The 19,328-nt window shown below is 56.2% G+C and overlaps 1 protein-coding gene across 1 annotated transcript in view; it reads right to left on the bottom strand.

Moving 5' to 3' along the window:
• CDH4 (cadherin 4) overlaps nucleotides 1–19,328 on the bottom strand; it is a 528,918-nt gene that overhangs the window by 47,531 nt on the left and 462,059 nt on the right. Inside the window, exons 5-6 of the mRNA XM_064573410.1 lie at nucleotides 13,697–13,852; nucleotides 7,544–7,688 (exon numbers count right to left, since the gene is read on the bottom strand). Coding sequence (XP_064429480.1) covers nucleotides 7,544–7,688; nucleotides 13,697–13,852 — 301 coding nt within the window. The remainder of the gene's footprint in view (nucleotides 1–7,543; nucleotides 7,689–13,696; nucleotides 13,853–19,328) is intronic.

Raw genomic sequence — 19,328 nt, 5'->3', positions numbered from 1 at the left:
CACGGTTCCTTCAAAGGCTATCACTCGATTATCAGAAAGTAAGATGTTACTAAAAAAAAAAAGAAGAAAATAGAAAAAGAAAAAAGGCAACTGAGAAATAGAAGATGTGACTTTGTGTTTAGAGCCTAAACTGCGACTTGGTTTCTCTCAAGAAGGAGGGATTCTGAAAGCCTGGCTGGGTCGCCAGTCCATGGTCAGGTGGCCGACGCATGTGGGAGCGCCCTACCCCGAGTGGGAAAGGGACAGGGTCTGTGGAACAGCAGGGATGAAATAGGAGCGTTCAGGGCCCTGGAGCAGAGCCCAGGCCAGAGGAGATGGCTAGACGCTGGAGGAATTCCTGAGAGCCTGGAGGGCCCTCTTGGCGGGGGCAGCCTTCCTTCCTGTCTGTGCATGGTCTAGACCCCACGTGTGTGTGCCCACCCAGTGGGCACAGGACGTGTGCTGAGCCAGGGCCGTGCTCTAACCTGGGTTGCACCCTGCCCGGGCCCTGAGCTGTGGGTCCCCGTGCCGCCGTCTCCTCCTGACATGCAACGGCTTCCCGTTCTGACCCCCGTTCTGGCCTTGGTCGTGGCGTTCTTTTCCCTGAAGCCCGGCGGTCCTCACAGCCTGCAGTAGACGCTGTGGCCTCCTCCACACCTTTCCACGCTGGGGTTTGGGTGGATGGACCCCACGCCTGGCTCTAGAGCTGGGGCCCCAACAGGCAGTGGCTGATGGCCATGACCTCGCACCCTCCTACAAGGCTCGGGCAGGGTGGGTGGACTTCCCTTGGGCACAGAGAAGGTGCAGGAGGGCTAGGAAGGTGTGCCAGGCCAAGGGGATGGCCGTAAGCAAGAGAACTTTATTATCTCCCAGTTCTGGAGGCCAGAAGTCCAAAATCAAGGTGTCAGCCTCGGTCCTAATCTCTCCTTCTTAAAGGGTCACCAGTCCTAGTGGATCAGAGCTCGTCTTGACTACGTCTGCAAAGATCCTGTTTCCCAGGACGGCCACATTCTGAGGTTCTGGGTGGACACCATTCCACCCAGTACAGGGATTAAGCTGGGGCTGAGGTGGGCGCAGCTGACCCCTGGCTGACAAGGCACGAGATGAGAGACCTTTCCAAAGAGATGCCTTTCTGTGGCCTTGGGTGACTTCTGAGGCCAAGCTGGGCTCAGGGTGGGACCGGCAGGGCTCAGTCCAGATCAGACCCTGGCTGCCGCTCCCGGGGCCTGGTTCTGCACCGTCACTGAGCTTCCTGGAGCCTGGGGGTCCTCTTCTGGAAGCGGGATGTCCTCTGTGGGGCGCGGGGTGAGCAGAAGAGCTGCCTGTGAGCTGGTGCCTGGGGCGTGAGCAGGGCCAGTCCCCGAGTGTCTGGTCGGTGTGGCCCTGGCCTGCAGGTGCTCCTGGGCCTCCTGCCTCCTCCGGCCGGCCGGGTCTGAGTCCACACACAACCTTGAGCCCCAGCGATCCCAATTACACGGAGTGCACCCGGAACATCCCATGGTGTGTCCACGGGAGCCATTTGGCTGCGGTCCCGGGGGTGCCCTGCGAGGAGGAAGAACTCACACTAGCAGCTCACTTCTGCAGCCATGTGGGAGTGAAGGTGCATCCCCCCTACACGGGCCTGGAGCGAAGCATCCTTCCAGGGATCCTTCCTTCCTCTGGGCGCCTGCTCTGGCCTCTCTTGCCAGCAGCGAGGTTTCCATTTTTCTTGGCAAATGAAACAGAACGTCAGGATTGTGTTTTCATCTAAGCGGGGACGCTGCCCGCCGCCCGAGGTGCAGGGCGTCTCTTTACTGGCTGCACCAACAGGAAAAGGGGAGAAAGCGGAGGGTCGGCTCTCCCTCAGAATTCATGTTCGAGCGCTGCCGTCCGCCTTAAAGGATTAATTTCACAAGCCTTAAACTGCAGTTTAATTTGAAAACTAATTCAGCCCCATAATTGGCTTTCTGCTCAAATCACTGAGGCTAAAGATTTAAATTCTTAATATTCAGATGACTTTCGAGTATGTGGTGCCATCTGTGCATTAGTCCGTGGCATTCATCTCAGGGAGAACTCCGCCGGCACAGAAATAAAATAAATAAATAAACGGGCCGCTAATAGAATAATCTATTTAAGCAAAAACTGCATTATCTAGACGAAGCCTTCTTTGACTTCATTTTCAGCATATAGATTTCTCTGCTATTTAATATTTTAAGGGGACGTTAATTTCAGAATTTATAACATAGGCCCTCACACACTTACAAGGGGTTAGGGAAATCAGGAATTCCAATTAAAGCCTTTTTTAGTTAAAAGATAATCACTGTGGATTATTACTCTTTCCTTGTGAGGTTCGCGAAGCCTGCCTGGTAGAGCTGATGGCCGAGCAGCTCCGAGCTCCAGGACGCAGGACCCGGGCCTGTCCTGAGCACCGGGTAGCCTCCAGAGGGTCAGGCGAGGGCTGGGGTCCACTGAGTCCTGCCGTTGTCCAGGTGAGGAGAACAGATAGGATCTCTGCCCAGTGCTGCAAGCTGGCCGCAAACTGAGTAACTAACCCAACAAGTAAGGCAGTATTAATGGAAAGCAGGCAGGGCAGACACCTCTGCAGGAGTGATATGTGAGCTGGGGGAGGAAAAGGGGCCAGTGTCACAGTGACTGGGGAGAGGACATTCAGGCTGAGGACACAGCATGTGCAAAGGCCCTGAGGCAGGAGAATGCTCTCCTTTCCTGAAGGCCTGGCATGTTTGCTTCTCTGCCTTTGCTGGATGTGCATCTCTACCACTCGTTCACACGTACATAACGTACGGATTTCTGGGTTCCTCAACTGGACGATGGACTTCTTGAGGGTGGGGTTTATATTTTTCTATCCTGGAGAAAGGCACTTTCTTACACAACCTGTGCTTTTCTGGGGAGACACTGCCCGAGCTACATTCTGTCCTTCTCTTTCCTTCTCCTTCCTTCTGCCTGATAGTGGATGTGATGCTTGGAGGCACTGCAGCCTCCAAGGGACCATGGGGTGAGAAACCAGAGGGAGAGGCATGGGAACTTCAAGCTCTCCCCCAAACCCCTCCTGGTACAAAGGTGGGTTTTCTGTGACTTGCGGCTGATGCATTCCTGACACAGACTGGGGAGGGGAAGCAGTGTGTACCATGGTGAGCACCGTGGCTCACGAGCCAGACTGCCTGGGTTTAAATCTTGCCTCCTTTCGGTACGTGCACCCCGATGTTTATAGCAGCAATGTCCACAATAGCCAAACTGTGGAAAGAGCCAAGATGTCCATCAACAGATGAATGGATAAAGAAGAAGTGGTATATATACACAATGGAATATTACGCAGCCATCAAAAGGAATGAGATCTTGCCATTTGCAATGATGTGGATGGAACTGGAGGGTATTATGTTGAGTGAAATAAGTCAGTCAGAGAAAGACATGTATCATATGATCTCACTAATATGAGGAATTCTTAATCGCAGGAAACAAACTGAGGGTTGCTGGAGTGGGGGGTGGGGTGGGAGGGATGGGGTGACTGGGTGATAGACACTGGGGAGGGTATGTGCTCTGGTAAGCGCTGTGAATTGTGCAAGACTGTTGAATCTCAGATCTGTACCTCTGAAACAAATAATGCAATATATGTTAAGGAAAAAAAAAAAGAAGAAGAAGAAGGTAGCGGGAGGGGGAAGAATGAAGCGGGGGAAATCGGAGGGGTAGACGAACCATGAGAGATGACAGACTCTGAAAAACAAACTGAGGGTTCTAGAGGGGAGGAGGATGGGTTAGCCTGGTGATGGGTATTGAGGAGGGCACATTCTGCATGGAGCACTGGGTGTTATGCACAAACAATGAATCATGGAACACTTCATCTAAAACTAATGATGTAATGTATGGGGATTAACATAAGAATAAAAAAAAAAGGAAAAAAAAATAAATCTTGCCTCCTTTCTATGCCTTCGCTCCCTTATCTCCAAAGTGGGGAAAAGAAACGTGCTTATCTGGTAGGGCTGTCGCAGCGTTAAAGAAGGGCATCCGAAGGGAGGTCTTAGAGCAGCGCCTGGCAGGGGTTAGGGATGGTGGGTCGGTGGGCGGGTGGTGGGGGAGGGAAGAAGCTGTCGTTCTGAAAGGCAGTACAGGGGCCCTGCCGAAGGAGCTGTTCAGCCGCTTGACCGCGGTCACAGGAATCTACACACGTGGGGAGACTGCACGGAAGCGCACCCACGCACGTCTGCGTGGGCGCACGCTGGGAAACTTGCCGACGTGTGAGTGAGGCCTGTGATTGCACCAGTGTCACGTCCTGGCGTGATCATGCATGACAGTTCTGCGAGCTGTTCCCACCGGGGGAAACGGGTGAAGATTTGTGGGGTGTCTCTATTATTTCTTACAACTGCATGTGATGCACACCTGCTATTTGAGCCTACCTGGTATCCAGCCCCCTTTTCTGAAGCAACGATCTGGTTTTCCTTGGGGGGGATCCACACCAGCCACAGGGTCAGACCCAATGACTTGGAGGGGTGTAGAACCGGACTCTGTTTGTGCCTGAAAGAGGCTCACTGTCCATGCACTGGCCGTGGGGACTGCCTCAGGATGGGCACAGCACCCAAGCCAGATCACGGGGATCTCCCAGGGCCCCTGCTGGACTCCAGCAAGAAGTGGGCCCTCTCCCAGGGCTCATGGTTATGTCTGCAGCTGCTGAGGCGTCTTGTCCACAGGAAGAGAGAACTTCCCTGAGAATGAGCCAGCACCGAGGAGGGGAGAGTCAGACCGAGGTAAGCAAGGCCCTGGCCAGTCCCACTCTAGCCACAGCACCCGAGATTGCTTCCTGTCTCTGGACTTGGCAATTATGTGAGCCAATGCATTCCCTTTTCCAGGGGCTCTCAAGGTGGGTTTTGGAGACCCAGAAATCTAACAGCTGAGATCAGAGCAGCGGGCACCCTTGACCCCAAACCACAATGACCATTGCTGCACCAGATAGGACGGGCCACCCTGGGGCTTCCACACCCTCCGAGCCTGTCACCAAAGAGGATTCCGTACCACGGCGGGGCACCGGGGCTGGGGAAAGAATGAGGGGTGAATGCGGGCTCCTCCTGAGACTCCACCCCTGAGTCACTTTGCTAATGTCCTCATATGAACTACCCAAACCTTAAAAGGTTTGTATCTGGGTGAGTCAATGTTTAACACATCTTTCCATTTGTTTTCCTTTAGAATGTACATCTGAAACCTTTCCTTAACCCATTATGCCAGGGAATAAGGGCTAATTTCTGGTGATAGGTTTTCCTTACCCCGCAAAGGCACCGAGTGAAACCTTCTATTACGGTGATTAACCGACGCAAGGGAGGACACCCCGGAGACTGTTTCCGAGCCCTGGGCACTTCTGCCTCCAGGACACCACGGCATGCTTTGTCTGGGGTCAACTCGCCTTGGCCGGGCACGTGAGGGAGCAGCACGGCCCCGCTGCGTCCCGGGCGTTGCACAAAGCCGTGGCATCCCTGTTCCCCTCTGAGGGCTGTTCCGGGATCAGAGACAGATGCGGGGTCCCCCAGGGACCCTGAAAGTCAGTCCACACCTAGTGCAAACAGTCCATGAAAGACACAGGAGTGAACGGGGAAAGAGGACCCATCTTGGGATCCACACCAGCCTTCCGGTCTTTCAGGCCATGCTCGGCATTCCAAGTGGCCCTGTGGAGCTGGGGTGATGGGGCGATGGGGGGGCAGGGGCAGCTCCGATCTCCAACTTAAAAGCTTATCAGGATTTTGAGGAGGAGCCACAACAATTTGCTGCTTTTGTTATCCTAAGGAGTAAAGCCAGTTACACATTTGGGAAGACTTTCTCTATTGATTTGTTCTAAAGTAAGACAAGGGAGGTGTGATTTATGATATCCAGGCACCTTTATGGAGTGTGCCGGGTCGTGGGGAGAGAGGCCCGCCATATCTGTGCTAACGAGAAAGCACCCCCAAGCCTGACACCCACGACCCCACCCCTTTGCCTAAGGAGCTGGCCGCTTGGAGCTAATTTGCCCGTCGGCAGCCTGTCCCTGCTCCTCAGGGGCTGTGGGGAGAAGCTGCCCAAGGTGTGGGCAGACATAATGTCACATGCCGTCCCTTCACTGACACCGGGCTGGCCTGCGTCTCGCAATTCCGAGACAATCAATCAAAAACACAGTTCACCTTGCTGAAAAAGCAGCCCCTGGAGACAGAACTATGACAACCTGCTCCGGGCGGGGAAGCGATGATAAATGCTTGGCTTCGCCACCCCACCGTGGGCTGCATGGGATGCGGCTGACCCCTCTGAGCACAGGAAGCGGGAAGCCGGCTGAGCTTCAGGCTCCTGGTGCTCGAGGGTCCGTGTGCCCATAGCCACAGGGCTTCCCAGGAGCCCCGACGCCCTCCTGGAATGGGATACTCGCCAGGGCCGCCGGGGTGGGGTTGCCCGCTAAGCTACAGACCCCGGGGACACTTGAAGTTCAGGACAAAAGCAGTACTTCGTCACTGTAGGCAGCTCCTAAATGTTGCCTGGTGCATAAGTATGCATGAAAATAGTTGCTCTGATCCTCCCGTGCCCCTGGGCATCCTGCATTTCAGTGTCTACTCCTGGCGGCCCTGGGGGTGCTCAGCTCAGCTCCACCCGCCCAGCCCCCGGCTGGGCAGCTGGCCCAGGGATGCCGCCCGTCCCTGCAGGAGACATCAGGCAGTGCAGGGCTGCCCTCTCACCTACAGAGACTGAGTCGGGGAGGGGGGTGGGCTGAGAGGTTCTAGATTTCTACTGCATTCCCAGGTGCTGCTGCCGGTTCCCAGGCCAGGTCTAGCATCGGCTGGGGGTTCTGGCCCCCACACACACCTCCTGGGACCTTCAGGTTTGTCTTTGCTAAAGAGGAGAGGGAAGGGGCCCTTCCCCTGCAGAGACATGCTTAGCAAGGGCCGTGGCGCACGATCACGTGGTCAAGGTATCTATGCCAAACTGAAGTCTGGGGTAAGACTGGCCCTTGGGTCAGCTCAGAGGGGTACTGAGGCCTGCAGGCATGTGGGCTCACCGCTTGGGGCCGCGGGAGTCTGGCCTTCTCGTGGGCTTCCTACGGGGTTTGGAATAAAATGGAAAGTGTGGTGCGGGAGACCTCGGATGTCAGGTCTTCTCTCTGACCTCGTCTCCTGCCCCAGGACCTCTGCCCGTGCCTTTTCCTTCCCCAGGCTCCCTTCCAACACACCCCCACCCCCCAGACCTTCTCTCCAAGAGGCTCCTTGTCATGCCTCAGCTCTCAGCCTCTATGTCACCTCCACAGAGGGGTCCTCCCTGACCTACAGGCGCCTCCACGACTCTCAGCGCCCCTGGGTTCCTTCCGAGCCTTACTATCTGTGCTGTGGCTTTAAGTACTTGCTTTAGCTTGGCTTTTGTCTGCACCCCCCTCTGGACCTAGGAGCCCGTGAAGCAGGGGCCCTGCTCCCGGGGTCCCGTGTGGCCTGCAGTGCGTGCGACATGCACCTGCTAAGTGAGCGCCTCCATGGGGAGGAGGCCCGTGGGGTGGTCACGGCTCCCTGAGCATGGGGCCTCCTCGCCTGCTGACTCCCACTCACTCGGCGCTCCTCAGGGGCCGGGGGCTCACCTGGCTTGGAACCCTCATCCACGGAGCCGTTGTAGACCTGGTTGATGAACTCGGGACGGTTGTCGTTCATGTCGATGACGTAGATATACAGGTCGATGGGGTTCTCCACCTTGTTGCCGTTCATGTCCACTGCGTGCGCTCTGAGCTGGAAAGCAGCATAGACACTGTCAGCCTTGGGGACAGCCCAGGGCAGGTTCTTGCCAGCCCACAGCTCTGGGCTGGCGCTGACGTAAGGGCCTGGGTCCCCCAAGGGACAGTCTTGGCAGGGGGGTGGGCCTGGGACATGCCATGAAACTCCTCTGAGCCTCGGTGCTCTCCTCTGGAGACACGGGGAAAAGCTGTGAGAGGACCCTTAATTTTTGGATTTTTTTGGGGTAAAGATTTTATTTATCCATTTGAGAGAGAGAGAGAGAGAGAGAAAGCGAGCAGGGGAGGGGGGAAGAAAGAGGGACAAGCAAACTCTCTACTGAGTGCAGAGCCTGACGCGGGACTTGATCCCAGGACCCTGAGGTCATGACTTGAGCTGAAACCATGAGTCGGATGCTTCATCAACTGAACCACCCAGGCACCCCAATTTTTGGATTTTTCATTCATTCATCAGTTCATCCACTTAACCAGGATCTGTCAAGGGCCTCCATGTACCAGGCACCGGCTGGACCCTAGATTATTGCTCAGTGGTCCAGACAAGGCCCAGCCCTGGGGCTTCTCGTCGAGAAGGGAGACGGACACCAAGAAGGGAGAGAAGGCACATGGAGCGACTGGCTGGGGTTGGGAGGAGGCCAGGCAGGCGTCTCAGAGGAGGTGACGTTTGCGCTGTGGCCTGGTGAATGGGACAGGGAGAGGAATAGGTGTGAAGTCCCAAAGGGGACATGGAGCAGCGGAGGCCTGGGGGCAGCAGGGGGGCTGGGGAGGGTCATGCAGGACCTGGGATTTGGGGGGGAACAGGGGGTGGAAAGGGGCAGGGTCTCCCTGAGGTCTGTCCACACCAGAGCTGTGACCGTCACACATCTCTCAGCTGACACCCCATCACCTTGCAAGCTGTTCACATCGGACCTTGAGGTCTTTGCCACAGGACAGCACCACGCCCAGGGTGCGAGAAGAGCGCGTGTTTGCGGCCTGTGGGGGGAAGTGTCTCCGGGCGGGGGGTGCACACGGCCCTCTCCTCCATGGTGCCCCACGTCATGGCCGCCCTACCAGCCTCTGGGAAGGAGGAGGCGGTGCTCCTGCCCCAGGGAGGCTCCCACCAACAGTGTCTACACCAGCCCCGGCGTTTGGTTCGGTCCCCATGGCCCTGAGTGGAATTTTACCCTTGAACTGGGGTGTTTGAGAAGCCTCCCAGGGGACGCCAGCCTGCGATGTTGCAAGGACACACATTAGGCCTGATTCCCGGGGGGCCAGAGGTGACCGCACCCCCGGCGCCTCGGTTCCGAGCACCACGTGGAAGGGCCGGGAAGCACCCCTCGCAGTTTCGGGCCCACCCTGCCCCCCGTCCTGCAGCTCAGCTCTTCCAGCGGGTCAAGAAGCCGCTGAGAAAAGGTACTTCGGGGCTACAGTTAAAGGTGACACTGTTGGCATTGGCAGCGTGGCCTGGCAGGGAGGCCGCCGTCCACCTCTCGGGCTGGGCACACGCTGTGGGCTTAGCGGGGGCCGTCCCGTCCTGGTGCGGAGACACGGTGGCACCGGGGGAGCTCTGGTCCCCTCCGTGACCTGCCAACCCGAGCCTCGCATGCAAAGGGAGGTTGCCGCCCCTGCGATGCCGTGAGCAGGACGTCTGTCCCTTCTCGCCGCGGAAGCGAGACAGGGAAACACGAACGCAGGGGCTTGGTGTCGCGTCCCCGCGGGGACAGGAGCAGGGAGGAACTCGTGCGTGCATGCCCGCCTCCTCTCAGCAGCTCGCTCTGCTTTGTGTCCTAACTGCAGGCCGCCGGCTTCCTCCTGGAGCCTGGACCACACAGCTCTCCATGTGGGCCCTGGACGCGCCTGCGTCGGTGACCGTGTGGGTGACCCGCCTCAGCTTCCACGAGCACCCTTGACACACTATCGTCCCGATCTTTATTTCACGGATGGGGCAAGGGAGGCGCAGGAGGATTAGGAAATTTGCCCAAGATGAGAGTAGTGGCAGCATTCAGGTCTTATGTATGGAACCCTCCGGAGAACCTTCTAGAGAATCATCCTGCAAAAGCCAACATGACCATTCTTCATTTCATGCATTTGAACACTGACGTGTTGTTGGTGGTCTCCGAGCGACCCGTGTCCACAGTTCATCAGCTTGCTCTCAGGTGGGAGACATGGTCAAAGGTGCCAGAGGATGTGGGGTGTGGATCCCCAGATGTGGATGCAATGGGGGGTCGCCCCGTGATTGGGCTACATTTTAGACATGGGGGGAAATGTCTGGGTGGGACGAGGCGGCCTCGTGGTGCTAAAATCACGGTGCTGCCTTGGCTGGTGGCTGCACGGGAGTCAGAAGCTGACACTTAGGGCAGATTCAGGGCATAGCTGCTGGAGAAAGTGGAGGGGGCCACGTGCCGAGGAATGCGGGTGTCTTAAGGGGGTGAGAGGGGCCCTGGCTGACAGTCAGCGGGGAAAGGGGGATCTGGATCCGTCACAACCTGGATGAGCAGGAAGTAGACGCCTCCAGGTATGCATCACCTTGATTTCCACCTTGTGAGACCCTAAGGCAGAGCCCACCAGACTTCTGACCTACAGAACACGAGCCCAGAAATGGGTGTCATTTTAAGCCGCTGAGTTTGTGCCTGTTTGTTACGCGGCAGAGGGAGCTGACACACTTGCAAGCTGCCCCCGAAGGCTCTGGTGTGCATCCTGCGAGGTGACAGTCCTGAGAGGGGCTCCTGCCTTAGTCTCACAAGGAGTGTGAGGACTGCCCAGAGCGGCTTCCCAACCCCAGGGAGGACGGGAGAGTTCCCGAGGGCTTCACCGTGCTGGGACAGAGAGTCGCAAGTTGGAACATGAGGTTTCAATCTGGAATTCGGCATATGGACTTGACCTCTCCCCCGGTCTGGGTCCCGTCATCTCCCACCGACTTGTCACCTTGTGGGGTCTAGGGGTGAGCCTGCTGGAGGCGGCAGCCAGGGGTGGCGCCGGGAGACATTCCTCACTTCTGAGATGGGGCCCGAGGAGGTTGAGGTGGGTACCCCCCTGGAGCACATTTCCTGGTTCATGAGAGCAAGCAGGAAACACTTAATACATGGTGGCATGGTTGGATTTCTCATCTCCCAAGATGCAACCTCAGGACGTGGCGGGAGACAGAAGGGAACGTGTGCCAAGTGTCTGGAGGTGAGCAGGTCCATGGAGGCCCAGACACGGAGCCGAGTGTGCAGGGACAGGTGGACGGTTCCCCTCCCCCCCACCCCGCCCCCCTGGCCGAGTTCTCTGCTTCCTCTCTGGCCGGCTTGGGTGAGGAGGGGCTGTGGCCTGCAGGCGTCCTTGCAGAGGACCAGAGGCCTCCCCTCCAGGCCCAGCATGCCACCCTGATCCCTGGGGACTGCCAGCCTGTGACCCCCGGCTTTTCTGAGGGGGCCTGTCGCAGAGCCATCTAGCTTCGGACGCCACGTGTCTCCTGCGCAGAGTCTGGTGCTGAGCGAGGCTTTGGGGTCACATCGGGCGAAAGGAACAAGCGGAAATGGAGGTGTGCGTGAGAGGTGCATGGGGGCCTAGGTTGTTCTGCAGGACGCTAGTCACTGCCTTGGCACTTGGTGGATCGACCATCCTGCCCTTGGAGCAACGGGGGCGGGCAGGCGACGCACTCCCTGGAGCGGCCATCGGCCTTCAGACGCCCCTTGCGTCCTCGTCCTCTGGGCTGAGCCAGCTCGGGCGGGTGGCAGGAGGGCGGGGCTGGACTCTTGCGGGGGAACCGGGAATTCCAGTGCTGACTTTGGTGTGAAATGCCGAGGAGAAACAGTTACCCAGAAACACCAAAAGCAGGTCTCCTTTTGAGCTCAAGGTTTCCCAAGTAATTAAATAAAATGAAAGGGAGCGCCTTCCCACTGGGTGTGGGTTCTCTCAGGGGTGGATCTGCAGTCAGCAGGCGCTGGGGCCGCGTCCTCCGAAGCGGGCTTGGCTGACAGCCCACCTGCGCTGCCCGTCCTCGAAGGGGGCCAGTTTCATGGCCTGAGACCGCACAGCCTGCAGGCCCGACGCACAGGAGGGACCGTGTGTGGTTAAATGCTCTGCTGTCACTGACCTGAAATCCCTGGTCCAGATGAGGGCCCCCCACTTCATTCTGCACGGGGCCCTGGACTCTGTAAACGTCCCGACATCAGGAGCTGAGCGGGCCTGGCCCGGGGCAGCCCCTTCCCACCAGGCTCACCAGGGCCGTGGCACGCCGAGCCGCAGGCTCTGCAGGGCAGCCCGGCCCAGGGTTTACGACAAAGGCTTTCGTTTGGTCTGGAAGCGCCATAAGAAACAGCCAGAGAAGACACCGGTGCTGGGGACAGCAGGGGTCGCTGGAGCCCCGAGGAAGGCAGGAGAGGTGCCCCGCCGAGAGCTCCTCCCTCCCCAAACCGCTGAAGCAACCGTGTGACATTCCAGGGGACACCAGAGCCGCCTGGGGCCAACCCCGCTGTCTGGCCTCCTGGAGAGAGGCGTGGGGCTGCTTGGGCACAGGAGGAGGGGCGACCGTGATAATTAAAGAGGACTCTGTCTAATCTTGAAGAGGTGAACATGAGCATCAGCAAGTGGCCTCTCTGTGGGGCCATTTGGAGACAAAGCCTCCAATGTCGGAGGAGGCTCTCAAGGTCTTCGGCCAATCAGGGTCAAAGACTGCAGGGCAGAGGGACCCCTGGCCAGGTGGGCAATGCAGCAAGCCAGCAGCTGCCCCCCTTCCTTCTGTTCTCACTCGCTGGAAACATTTGCTCGTCCCAACCACTGGCTGAGCATCCCTTTAGACTCCGGGGCACAAATGCCTGGAACAAGGCATTCTAGGAGGGGCATGTGCCTCTGGGAGGGTAGACAGACCACAGGGGAGGGAGGGAGAGAGAAGGGCAGGGAGCAGGGGTAGTGCGTCCCCAGGGTCTGGTCCCTGGTAAGTGTTTGGTGTGGGAACGACCACGCCTTATTTCACCAGTGCCTCAGAGGAGGTCCCCGAGGGCCCCTTCCAGGGGGGAAAGCACCCCTGAAATTGTCTGCCTGGAAGCCAGAGGCAAAGTGTGCCTGAGTGTCAGCGGCTGCCCGCTGCCGGGGTTTCAATGTCTGCGTGCTTTCCTCCACATTCCCTAGCCCCGTAAATAAAATCATCAGTCTGGCTCAGAAAAGAGACGATGATTTTCCTTTAGATACTCAGGCATCCAAGGGAAGCTCTTTTTTGAACCAGCTAACAAAACAGTCTATTTCCCTTATATTTCCTTCTCTCTGGACCCTGGCCCCCACTGTCCGAGAGGCAGTCAGGATGCCAGCCACATGCCCATTTCCAATGGCATCTCTAGGGCAGGACGCAGAGGTGTTTCAGTAACTACACCCACTCTCCTCAAGGCCTGTGGTCTGGCTGCTGAAGAATCTGGGGACACAGCTTTTCTTAAGGGCTTCAGGCCAAGAGGTTTTGATGCCTCTTAATCCCAGTGTAAGCTCCCCCAGAGTGAGGCCATGTTTACTCATGTTATCACTTCAGGCTTATTGCCAACCACAGGGCCTGACACATACTAGATGCTTGAGAAATATCCCCTGGATGGGTGGATTGATGGATGGATGGGTGGGTGGAAGGATGGGTAGATTCATAGATGGAATGGATGAATGGAGGGATGGATGGATGGACAGATGGACAGATGGATGGATGGATGGATGGATGGATCAGTGGATGGGTAAATGGAGGGATGGATGGAAGAATGGATGGATAGATGAGTAGATGGATGCATAGATGGGTGGAAGAATAGATGGATGAAGGAAGGAATAGATGGAAGAATGGATGGATAGATTGATCAGTAGATGGGTGGATGGATGGATCAGTAGATGGACGGATGTGTAGATGGATGGAAGAATGGATGGATGAAGGAAAGAATGGATGGAGGAATTGATGGATGGATGGATGGATAGATGGATGTATGGATGTGAGATGAAGTGGGATACACAAGAGGTAAGAGTCTGAAAGTATGAGCCACATTCTCCTTCTAAAGGTAGGAACCCAAGGCCTGAGGTACTCACGTGGTAGGAGGCTCGCTCCTCCCGATCCATGGGCCGAGTGACATACATCCGTCCAGACATGGAGTCGATGCTGAAGACCTCCATGGGGGGTTGGTCGGCGCCCACGCCCGTGATGCTGTACCGGATGGGGATGTCGTTGTCTTTGTCAGACCGGATCTGGAAGAAGGAGCAAGAGGAGAGGCATGTCAGCCTGCCGTGGGGAGCAGGGGCCATGCTCCCTAAATGTACACTCGCCCCGCCCCGGATTTCCTTGCACTTGGCCATCTTGAGGTACTTCGGGACCACTTTGGGAACCGGAAGGGCAGTCAGCAGTCAGGGAGTTACGGAGTGCCACCAACTACACGCCCAGTGGCCCAGCAGGTAACGGGGAAAGATAAGACACGATATTCCAAGTTAAAGTCTCTGCAGGGAGCATGGGACACGTGGTAGAGACTCCAGCACCACTGGGAAGACTGGAAACAACGGTGGAAAATGGCTGCAGCCCTGACGCAAACACGCCTAACAGCCGCCGTCCAACGGGGGAAAGATGGAGGAAGGACAACAGAGCAGCCGCCCCAGAGTCCAGAGGGAAGAGAGGTTGGGAGCTGGCCCATTTACACCCCCTAAGTTTTCACCCGTGTCCCATCTTCTTGCTCCTTTGACGGAAGCACCAGGGGACAGGATCCGTTCCCTGAGGGGCAGGAAGGCCCCGCGACCAGCCCAGAGACACAGATTTGACACTGAAGCCTGTCGTCAAGAAGCCTACAGCACTATGTACACACAGAAGTATTTTCACAGGGAAGCTGGATGTTGTTGAAAAACAACTTAATATCGTTTCTCTGGCTCCCAACTCCCGAGGAAGTTAGCGAGGTCTGATTGAGGAAGAGCCGAGATGAGCGCACAGTTCTGTGTTCTCCAGGGGGCAGGGGACCAGATGATGGGGTAAGAACGTTAGTCTTTGGGAGACAAAAAGGACAACAGTAGAATTAAAGGTAAGACGTACAGTATGGTGACAGATGGTGATTGCACTCCTTTTGGCAAGCATTTCATAATGTAAATAACTGTCGAGTCGCCCGACATTCAGGTGTGTGTTGAACACCTGAGATTAATGTAATACTGTATGTGAACTATACTTCAATAGAAAGATTTAAAAGTAGGAAGCATGTCTTCCATTTAGAGGCAGCAAAAGCTCTTGTAATGATAAGGGGCACCTGATGGGAACGGGGTCACCAACTGCAAGGTAACTGACTTCTCCGAGCTGTGGGAAAATAAACCACAGAGACTGAAAAGGTATGATGGATAAGGTCAAACTAACAGACTGGAATTCAAGTTTGAATACGGTTGACTCTTGGACACGGGTTTGACTTGTGACGGTCCGTTTGTACATGGATGTTTATCGATAAATGCGGTATAGGATCGTGACAATATTTTCTCCTCCTTATGATTTGCTTAACAGCACTGTCTTTCCTCTAGCTGACTTTGTTGTAAGCACAGAGTCTATAATACACATAACATCGAAATATGTGCTCATCGCCTGTTTATCTTGTGTGTAAGGCTTCTGACTGACAGTGGGCTGTTAGCAGTTAGGTGTTTGGGGAGTCAGAAGTTAACATGCAGATTTCTGGCTGTGCCGGGGGCGGTGCCCCGACAACCCTGCATTTTTCAGGGGTCAACCGCACACCTTTACAAAATACAGCTTTTTTTTTTTTTTTTTTTTTTCGGAAATCAAGTGGCGGGGCCGTACAACATTTTATAAAGTAATGGACCACAGTGAAAGCCTCTGGCTCCACAGAGTAGAGTTGGACCGGGCGTTTTATTACAAGACTGCAGTTAAAACTGAATGAAGAAACCCCTGAGCTCATGGACACGGAGGACAGACCGTGCTCGCCGGAGCTGGGGTGCGGTGGGGGGCAAGGTGAGTGAAGGTGACACTGGGGCACACTTCCCTGTCTGGAGTAAGTGAGTCACAAAACGAGACAGAGAGCACAGTGACCACAGCTCATGGGATTCTGCTGCATCTTTGCATGTCCCCAGAGTTCTCATCACAAGAAAGTCTTTTGCACCCATGCACGGTGACAGAGGTTGAGTAGACATCTTGGGTGATGGCTTGGAAATGTACCCCCCTGCCCCTTCCACATACCCTTCCCCTCCCCCATACCTCTCCATATAACCCTACCTGACCCTTAGCCCCTCCCCTCCAGTACCCCTCCCTCATTCCCATACCCCTCTACCTCTCCCTCCACAATCCCTACTCCCATACCCCTCCCCCTCCACATACCCCTCCCCCTCCATATACCCTCCCCCACCTACATACTTCTCCCCCACCTGAATACCCCTGCCCCACCATTAACCCCTCTCCCTCCAAATACCCCTCCCTCATTCCCATACCCCTCCCCTACTCCTTCCATATACCCCTCTCCACCTCCACTCCTCCCCCCTCTACATACCCCTCCCTACCCCCTCTCCTTCCCCCCATACCCCTTCCCACCCCACTCCTCCCCCTCCAATACCCTTCCCCAACCCCACTCTTCTCCCCCACATACCCCTTCCCACCCCCACTCCTCCCCCCCACATACCCCTTCCCACCCCCACTCCTCCCTCTCCACATACCCTTCCCCACCCCCACATATCCCTCCCCACCCCACTCCTCCCCCTCCAATACCCTTCCCCAACCCCACTCTTCTCCCCCACATACCCCTTCCCACCCCACTCCTCCCCCCCACATACCCCTTCCCACCCCACTCCTCCCCCCCACATACCCCTTCCCACCCCCACTCCTCCCTCTCCACATACCCTTCCCCACCCCCACATATCCCTCCCCACCCCACTCCTCCCCCTCCAATACCCTTCCCCAACCCCACTCTTCTCCCCCACATACCCCTTCCCACCCCACTCCTCCCCCCCACATATCCCTCCCCACCCCACTCCTCCCCCTCCAATACCCTTCCCAGCCCTGCCCGCCAACGGTCTGTAAGGACCATCTTTGTTCCCGTCTCCCACCTCCTGGCTTCCCTGGCTCTGCCCCGAGCAGCACACACCCAGCAGGGTTTCAGGCAAGGCCACTGAAAGAATGGCCAGGGCCGGGGCTGGGGACACATGTCACTCCGTGCTGTCCCCTTGGGCCGTGGAAGCGCTGAAGCCCCCCTTGCCTCCTGCAGGTGATGACACGCTGGATCCTGTGCCTGCCCCCTCGCCCTCCGCCTGCTCGCTCACTAACAGCGCTGGGCGGCCCAGGACAGGAGTCCACCCTGTCTTCACTGCCCGTCCCTCTGCTGTCCACCGAGTAGCGTCCGTCACACAGAACAGCCGAGTCTGAGCAGCCCAGCGCTGCAGCCGCGTCCGGGGAGACCCCCTGCAGGAGGAGGACAGGTGTTCTTCCTGGCCGCTGGGCTCCAGCCCCAGGGGTCGGCTCACAGGAAGGCAGCCCTTTGTGGCCCAGAGCCACCTCTTCTCCCCCACGGGAGGGGGTTGGTGCCAAGGTGTGGTCGCCGGGGACACGGGGTGGTGGTGACTAGTCTGAGTCCCAGAGAGAAAACCCCCCTCCTGCCACCTGAGCCTGAGCTCTTGCTCTGGGTGTGGGGGACCGGTTACAGCAGATCAGGCCCTGTTGTGGAGACAGGGAACTGCGCGATTAATGGAAAACACTCAAGGCTAGCTGCCTGCGAAGCCCCAGTCTGCCTTCTGGGCGCCAGGAAAGTTCTAGAAAGGTCGGTGAGTTCTGCACTTGAGTACACGGCAGGTCCCAAACTAGCGGCTGAGCTGCGCTGGATTGAGGAGGTCCTTGGGTTGGAGCCGGGCGGCCCTCCGGAGGCGGGGGTTGTCGTTCGGCCCACCCGCCCAGCCCACTTCTGCTGCGTTCTTTGGGCCAGACTGCCCATCCTTCGCGGGGAAATTTAATTATAAAAACACTGAAAAGAACCCACCATATATTTAAAGAGGTTTTATTTTTTGCAAAGGAATCTCATTACATTTTGACCACCAAGTTGCCTTTGCTTAATTCCCTGGGTACTGCTCTGCGTGTGCATCTGGGGCTCTGTACTGGCTTGGGATGCTCTGAGCTCCCCCACAGTTTACCACATTAAGAAGAAATACTGTACAAATGAATTCACCAGATCAGGGGAGAGCAGTTTCCCCTTGATTTGTGTCTAGAAAATGAGAAAAACATCACAGCAGCATACGATAGGGCCATGAATAAAGAACACAGACAGGCATTTCCATCACCCACCTCAATTTTATGATGCCACAGAGAATTATGCTCTTTTGCATTTGTTATTAAAGGACAGAACAGATGGTAAGAGGTTAAAGTGACGTCTACATTAAAGTAACTTATGGTGCTGGGCGATTGTGTTCACCCGGGGACTTCTGCTTGGAAGACCAGCTCTCGTCCTTAAGAAAGGCTGGATGAAGTGAAGGATTCTGGCAGAATCTTCCCCAAGGAGGAGATATTTGCCTAATCTCAAATGAACTTGAAACTGGAGAAAAGTCACCATGTGTGGTTTTGAATTGCAAACACCTTGGAGGTTTATTCCCAAAGCTTCGAAAGGGAGAGAATCACATCCAGATTCCGGCGGAGAAAGCCCCTTGCCAGGATACCAAGACACCCCACCAACCAGAGAGCACCCTTGGCTTCAGGCTGCGCCCCTCCACGTGGCCCCAGCCCCCTGCACCTGGGGCGCCCGCGGCACTTCAACAACACCTTCCCTCGCTGTGGGCCAGGTCCCACGCCGAATGGACACTGCCCTGCCCTCACATGGCTCGTGGGCCAGTGGAATCAGAGACTCCTAAAAACGTGACGCCCTCTTAATCCACAAATAAAAAGTGTGATAAAGATTGTTGGAGATGGAATAGGGTCTGAGAGGCTCCAGGGGAAGAACTTAGAGGCAAGATTCACATTGAATGTTTGGTCTTGTCCACTGTCTTGTACAGTTATTGGACACACACACGGTGCACACACATGTACAAACAGGCACGCATGTGTGCACACACAGAAAACATGCATGTGGGCACACACATGCACATGCACACACAAACACACAGCATGCTTGCACACACATGCACACACAGAAAACACACATGCATGCTTGCACACAAACATGCAGCGTGCACACACACAGAAAACATGCATGCATGCATGCACACATGCACATGCACACAAACACACATGCATGCTTGCACACAAACACGCAGCGTGCACACACACAGAAAACACTCTAGCATGCATGCACACATGCACATGCACACAAACACACTTGCATGCTTGCACACAAACACGCAGCGTGCGTGCACACACAGAAAACATGCATGCACATGTGCACACACACGCACATGCACACAAACACGCAGCGTGCATGCACACGTGCACACACACAAACACGCAGCATGTACACACACAGAAAACATGCATGCACACGTGCACACATGCACATGCACTTGCACATGCACACAAACACACTTGCATGCTTGCACACAAACACGCAGCATGTGTGCACACGTGCACACACACACACACGTGCGGCTGGATCCCTCTCCCCTTTTGCACCCGGCGTCCTGGAAGGCGCCGGCTCTGAGTCCTCAGGGTTTTGCCTGGCCGCTATGTGGCTTCCCCGGGACTCCTGCCCTCACATTTCAAAGCTGTTTCCAAGTCCTTAGGATC

This window comes from Mirounga angustirostris, unplaced genomic scaffold (assembly GCF_029215605.1).
Source record: "Mirounga angustirostris isolate CCGP_5_RB_7025 unplaced genomic scaffold, mMirAng1.0.hap1 SCAF_10, whole genome shotgun sequence".
Classification (NCBI taxonomy): Eukaryota; Metazoa; Chordata; class Mammalia; order Carnivora; family Phocidae; genus Mirounga; species Mirounga angustirostris.
The sequence above is the reverse complement of the archived record's forward strand: the minus strand, read 5'-3'. Positions and strand labels throughout refer to the sequence as shown.